The 7327-nt window shown below is 38.7% G+C and overlaps 1 protein-coding gene across 1 annotated transcript; it reads right to left on the reverse strand.

Annotated features, from left to right (window-relative positions):
* Positions 1 to 3181: 3181 nt before the first annotated feature.
* Positions 3182 to 4546, reverse strand: gh1 (growth hormone 1; the record flags this gene model as incomplete). The annotated part of the gene is made up of 5 exons (XM_079457727.1): positions 3182 to 3385; positions 3667 to 3828; positions 4006 to 4122; positions 4293 to 4432; positions 4537 to 4546. 5 exons carry the CDS (start codon positions 4544 to 4546, stop codon positions 3182 to 3184), a joined length of 633 nt encoding a protein of 210 aa, XP_079313853.1.
* Positions 4547 to 7327: the final 2781 nt, after the last annotated feature.

The following is a 7327-nucleotide window of genomic DNA, read 5'->3' on the forward strand; positions in this document are numbered from 1 at the left end:
GCCTGCACTTTTTTTCACTCCTCCCCTCACTGTAGCCGCCTACTCTCACCTATATTTCAGGCGAGGCAAGGCGCATCTCAAACAAGCCTATTACCGCGAGAACACGACTATTGGACGCGACAGGCCCCGTTCCAAATGGCGCTCTCCGGTCTTGTAGACCTCCTCCGAGTCTACACTTGGTGAGGTCAGGAAGTTCAGACCTATAGGGCACTAGGCACGAGACCCCAAGGGCAAATTGAGTGTGCATTTTGGGACAGATTTGAAGGCATCACGCCGGAAAGAGCAAGCTGTGTTTTATTGCTCTCGCGGTACTTTGTTGTTATACGCTGATCAGTCTGCGCAGGGCCGAGGGAAGTCGACCTTGCTGTTGTCCCATTTTTGTTATTTCGGTCAGGAGCTGCCGGTTTTTATAGTTCTGTATTTCATAAATTGATATGCCACCCGTGCATTATGCAATAGATACTTATGTTTGTAATGCAACTGCTTCTATATATTTTATTCATTTGTGTACACTATAATAATCTGTTCTTAATATGCTTATATGTTTCTATTTAATATTTCTCTATAATAGAAAAGATCTAGATATAAATCTACAACAAAACAGTATTTACATTTAATTTAAATTGTATTTTTTGGGAAGATCTATTGATAGAAATGCAATATAATATAAAAAACCTTCAGAGGGGTATAAAGAGCTTACACAATGAAGGGTTATGTTTTTATTACCTTAGAATGAGCTATTTCTATCTACATACCAGTGCTGTACTCAGACCTGATGTCCGAAAATGTTTTTGTCCTTCCAAACAAAACCATTGATTATGCATATTATGGACTCTAGACTTTCATTAAAATATAAAAAACTGACAAATAATACCATATGACCCTGATGACTGATTTGAGTGTTCTTGTTCAATTTAAAGTGTTTTTTTGTGCATATCTTTTCAGTCAATTCAAAGATGTATAATAAACCATATCACTGCATATCACAATGTTTTATCACACAATACTAATACATTAATAACACAATGCACTCAGGAGCAATTATTTAGCTGCCAAAGACTACAATAATTATCCCCTGATTCCAATGGATCTTAAGTTTTAATTGCCTCAACAATTGTATTTAAGCACACTGTATAACAGAAAATGAAAACCTAATTGTAAAACTCAAGAATCAAGAGCTCAACTAAAGTAAATGATGATTGTTTGTTGAAACTTCTAAATTTTTAAAAGCTTAATTAAAAGCTGAGAATGGCAGGCCAGAATGTGATTTTTACCCTACAATAAAAAAGCCTCAAAATCTGGAGTTGCACTTCGTTTCTCCGTGACTTTGGTCGAATTGCTATATGTAAAGTAAATAAAATTACCTAATTTGATCTGCTTTTTGATCATTACCAATAAAGTAAGTGGTCTTGAAGATGATACTTTTCTCTTTCTTGACTGTCTCATTTGGACTCGGTCATGACTTGGACTCAAACCTCTTTGGAATTGGACTCGAACCTCTACTCGGTCTTGACTTGGTCTCGACTAGTCCTGATCTTGGACTCGACAAAGGTGGACTTGACTACAAGCCCTGCTATATACACCGCGGGTCCCCTTGCATGTAATTCGCCATGTTTGGTCAGCCATAGGAAGTGGCTCTAAAAGATCCAATATATCAAGTTGACCTCCAGGCTTATCTGATAGATTAGCAGCCTTGCTAAAGCATGCTTTTCTTGGAGAATTGTCCAATAAGGGACTAAGAAAGGTTGTAACATAACGAACATTCCGAAACCTGTACGAACACTGGGGGAGTGTATAGGGCAGAGAAATACTACGTAATACTTCCAACTCGTTTTTTGACAAGTTGATCATGTTAAGGATGGAAGACAACACGTTTAACACTGTAAAGAAGTCAGAATGCATGACACACCGTTGCACCACCCCTTTAAAAATCCTTAACGCACATTAAACACACACTATATTAAATGATAGTCTTATTTAATTACACTACATATAGGAATTTATTGTGAGTCTGATATTTGACCTGTGTTTTGACTTCCATAACCTTTTATGTTTTACTTATAGTCAATGTTTTCTTGTACAGCTGCTTTGTAACAATGAAAAATACGAATAAGCGCTATAATCATTTGACTTGACTATATATTACATATCATTTTGTCACATCGAGTTTTGTATTTTGTAAAACTACTTTTTATCACATGAATAGAAACACAACATTAATTAACGTTACATGTTTGCACTTGCTAAGTTTTTCCCATCGGGTTAGAAATACTGCATGCTCACTTGGGATCTTCACGCCCACTAGAACACTTGGGCCAAAAGCAGGAAATACGTCATGAAAGTAGTCAAGTGGTCAAGTGCAAAGACCGCAAGTGGGGGTGTTTGGATGCAGCCCTGGGTTTTAAACACGCCCACTAGAACACTTGTGCCAAAAGCAGGAAAAACGTCATGAAAGTAAAGTGGTCAAGTGCAAAGACCGCAAGTGGGGGTATTTGGATGCAGCCTGATTTTTGATGAGTAGGCATACTCAATTATTTGAGCGCAGTAGGCTACGTTATGGTGTCGTCTCTCGTCTGTCGGTAATATCACACTTAAATGTCCCAGGCACGATTCCCAAAATAAACCACACTGGTCAACGAATTAGATGCCGTTCAAAACTTTAATAGCTAAAGACATACACACTGCTTAAACCAATCACGAAATGCTAATAAAAGTTCAATAGCACAGTCTATTAAACAGAAATACATTTAAATGCTTGGGAGTGAGTGAACTCATCATAATGACAGTTCTTTTATTTCTAGTAGTCTGAAACTATGTTGGAGCACATTTCAGCATTTTAAAATCATTCAAAAGATTTCTTCAAAAGATATTGCCATACATTTCGTAGCACCATTGTGAACTGTTAAATCGGATTTAATCTTTTTATGTTTTTCTTTCACTCGTCTGTTTGGAATTTGGATAGATGGGTAGCCTACTGTACTCCCTAATATAAATTATACATAAAATAGTGGCATGTAAAGAAGTATGGAAGGGGAACTAAGCCTTGCCTGATTGAACTTTTCTGCAAATGTAGGACCAGATAATCATTGGTTTAAGGTGGTTTTGTGGACACAGCTGGTCGTAGATTTGTAGCAAAGCACAATTGTATCACAGGCTCGGGCTGATTGTGTATTGGCGCCCTCTACAGGGTACAGTTGGAATCCAGGGATCGCCTGCAGTTTGCAACCCGCAGGTAGGTTTCCACTTTGTGCATGTCCTTCTTAAAGCAAGCCAGCAAACGAAAGCTCTCTCTGAGGTTGTTTTCTCCTAAGGTCAGGTAGAAATCCTCAAAAGGCAGCGGAAGGGAGTCGTTATCATCCATGTTTGGCTGTCCATCAAGACATCCCTGTGGATAAACACATTATAAATGTTATAAATGATATTACAGCTGTGTCAAATAAAAAATGTGTATTATAAAATATATGTTTGCCCCTTTGTCAAGATGAGGCAATAAAGACAAGATTAATGTATCTTATTTTGTGAAATTTAAAATATGTATGGTAAATCTCTCTCGCTCTCTCTCTCTCTCTCTCTCTCTCTCTCTCTCTCTCTCTCTCTCTCTCTCTCTCTCTCTCTCTCTCTCTCTCTCTCTCTCTCTCACTCTCTCTCTCACTCTCTCTCTCTCACCTTTATGAGTACGCTGATGCCCACTTTCAGGTCAGCCAGCTTCTCTGTGATCTGGTTTGGGTTCCCGATGGTCAGGCTGTTTGAGATGGTTCCACTCAGCGTCTGGCTGGGGTATTCCCATGACTCAATGAGACGGAAAGAGATGCGAAGGAGCTTCAGCACCTGAGTAAAAAAGAGATCAATGCTGTTAAGGCATCAAAGGTCATTCATGTTTTACATGCATCAAAACAAAACATTTACATTTATTCTGTATATAGATTCTGTTACATTTCTGTCAAAATATGTAGGTAGTTTTACAAGGTAGACTGGAATAAAATATTATTAATGCTGGATACTCACAGAACTTTTCTGTGTTTCATCTTTGCCAGTGGGAGCCTCTATAGAGTCAGAGTTGCAGAAAGACAGTGGGAAGATTTTACTCAATTGCCTGCGTTCCTCGGGTAACAGGCTGTCCTCCTTTAAAATAAAGGCAAAAGTAAATAGTTACTTTATATATAAATGTTTCTCAGATATAACTATGCCTAAATAATATATTCCACAATATTTTTGAACAATCTGGCCCCTGAGAAAACAGGTTAAAATTCCCTGTCTAAAACGATTTTTAACTTAATAAGTGGGAATCTTACGAAGTCGTTGATCATTTTTGCAGCCAGCTGGTGCAGATGTTGTACACGGATGACAGCGTTGTTGAAGAGCCGCTGGTTCTCTGAAGCTGTCCCATTTTTCACAAAAACACTGACCAACACCATTGACAACAGTACTAAAGCTAGAAATGATTAGAAATCGTTGAATCAATAAAAACAATTAGGTAAAAAAAGATTATAATGAACTAAATAAAGATTCATTACATGCAACATCAGAAGGTCATACCTTTAGCCATTTTTGCTGGATAGGCGAAATCTTGTGATCTTATTTGAAGGCTTGTGAATGTTTGTGAACTGGCTCAGGTGTGCTGATATTTATATGTGCAATGGACATGTTTTGATGCATGTTGATCAGAAACATGAGAGTTTCCATGAGAAGATGCTTTAATATGCATTGTTACGTGTATATGGACACCATACGTGAGTGATGTTGTTGCCGTCATGTATTTGATTTCCATTGCTTCAGTACAGAAGCCATTAAGAGAAGTCCGAGTCAATTTTTGAGCAAAATTGTAAATCTTTCCATAAAAAGGCAGTAAGACATGCAAGATTCCTTCTCTTGTGACTACTTACTGTGGACGACATGGTGAAATGTACTACAGTTGATGCTCAGTTTCTGTTTCAATCTAACAGTTGACATCAATTCAGTAGTGGCTTTAATGGGATGATACGTGTGCTGTCACCATGTTGACCTGTGGTTGGTTTCACCACCGTTCGAAAGGACACGTTATTAATAAATATGAGAGGAAATCAGGTCATTTACGTATGTGGTGCCACTCGGTGATGTGGAAGGACTTTCCTATTCAGATGTGAGGTTGGCGTGTGTGTAATATTCAACAGTTTTAGGGTTGTGAAATGTCACTGTGAAATGAATAGCTTAATCCCTCAGTGGGAAAAACAGAATACAATCTGTTTACCTGAATCCTCATTACTGTTTTCTTTCTGTCACCGGACGCTGGTTAGTGATGTCAGGGCCCCTTTTGTTATATGCATTATTTTGTTTTCAAGGGTCTCGGAGTGTGTTAGTGGGTTTTGGGACAGGTAAAGTTGCAATGTGTTGTAACATTTTAGAGATATACACCAGGGACAGTGCACCCAAAAATGGAAATTCTGTCTTTATTTACTCGCCCTCTAGTTTTGATTCAAATCTCTATGAATTGCTTTGTTCTGATGAACACAGAGAAAGATGTTTGGAAGCATGCTTGTAACCAAACAATTGTTTTTGAAGAATGTAAGAAAGCAAACTGTTCTGGGCCACTTATTATTGTAATTTTTCCGCCTATGGTAGTCAATGGTGGCCAAGAACTGTTTGGTTACGAGAACGAATGTCCCTTAAGGGCAAGATTATGGTTGGAAAGATCAGCAGGTACCCAGTGCCATGCTGAGCTTCTCTGCACTTTGGTTCCAACACATCTCTTTCCGGCTCTAGATGAGGAAAGAGGTGTGACTCAAAGGGGTTGGTCAACACTGTGTGCGTATGTGTGCTGTGTGCCACGTTGCATATTATGGTGCTGTTTTTATATTTTTTGTCCTGTTTTTTTATTATGGTTCCTTTAAAGGGATTTGTTGCAACTTGGCCCAGAACTAGATCTCTGTATTCCAATGTGCATAACAGATTCTGTTCTCAGATCAGTTTTAAAAGGAAACATTTACAAGTATTCCAAGACCGTAAGTTACTTCCACCCTGTGGTTACAATTGGAATGGCAGCAGATGCCGGAGATAAATCCACCATGCCTCAGCTGTTCATGCAGGGCATTCTGATGAGTGTTTATACCCTGAACTTGCTACCTGTCAATCAAGTGTGAGAAACCGTATATACTGCTCTGTCAGGTGGATCTAGGAACCGCATCCTTCCTCAAAATACAAATCAAATGATTAAGAATAGAAAGAGCTAAGCTGATCTCTGGTCAGCAGTAAGTGCATCACATACCACAGTGACATACAGAACATGTATACTCTTTGTTCACAGTGTTTTGAGAGTTGAGGAATTCTCAGTCTTTGAATTTCCATAATTGTATATATTAAGAAAAGAAAGAACACAGATTAAGTTGCAAAAAACTAACAAAATACACAGGGCACATTGTACTGTTGGTTTAGTCTACTTCAAGTGACAGTGTCTGCCAGTCCAGCTCCTGGAGGGCCACTGTCCTGAACACACCTGAGCTAAATTTGCAGGACAGTAGCCCTTGGAATGCATAGAATATACATACTGAATAATAGAAAAGAACAGAAAATAATAAAAAGGTTTCAAGTTTAAAAGTTGAGGATGAAGAATTCCTGTTTGCAGCATTCACATAAAACCTAATTCAGTATCATTCACAACTTTGAAATGTTGATCTTAGCTCAAGGTCTAACTCTGATTCTAATGTAGTAAACAGAGACAGCTCCATCTTAAGTTAAGGTAGGTCACTGACATTTCTATGATCCTTTAACCAAGGAGACAGTTTTACGTGTCGAGGACATTAAACTGGCAGGCTCTATATAGAGAACGCCGTCAACTCGCTTCCGCTTCTCACTGTCAGCTCGGAGGATCTAGAGTATCATTTCTCTGTGTTTCACTCTGTTTTTAACTCTCACCTTTGGGTTCATAAGACGGGCGTTGACGTTGTGTTCTTATGTGTAAAACGTAACGCATAAACATGCATAAAGCATTTCAGTACATACTACCTATTTTAGGTTTTGTTGGAACTCTTGACTCTATTTGACATGTTTGAAGTTTTTTTATTAAAACAATATTTAGAAAAAGCAGAGGCACCTGCTTCTGATTCCACCAGCCACATGTTCAGAAAGCCTACAGACCTTTGACCCCCATTGACCTTGTCATTGTAAACTGCTCTTGAACTTTTGACATCCTTGATCCCATCCACACTTGCGCCCATCTCATTCGTTCAGGAAGGACTTTTCTGTGTCCTAAAACGGTTTAGGGGTTTGGATAGGGACAAGCTGTACTGAGATCAGCACAATGTTTGGGACACTGCTACTTCATTGCAGACTCACCCTTTTCCCCACTTCTTGT

Source organism: Barbatula barbatula (genome assembly GCF_947034865.1).
Source record: "Barbatula barbatula genome assembly, chromosome: 5".
Taxonomy (NCBI): Eukaryota; Metazoa; Chordata; class Actinopteri; order Cypriniformes; family Nemacheilidae; genus Barbatula; species Barbatula barbatula.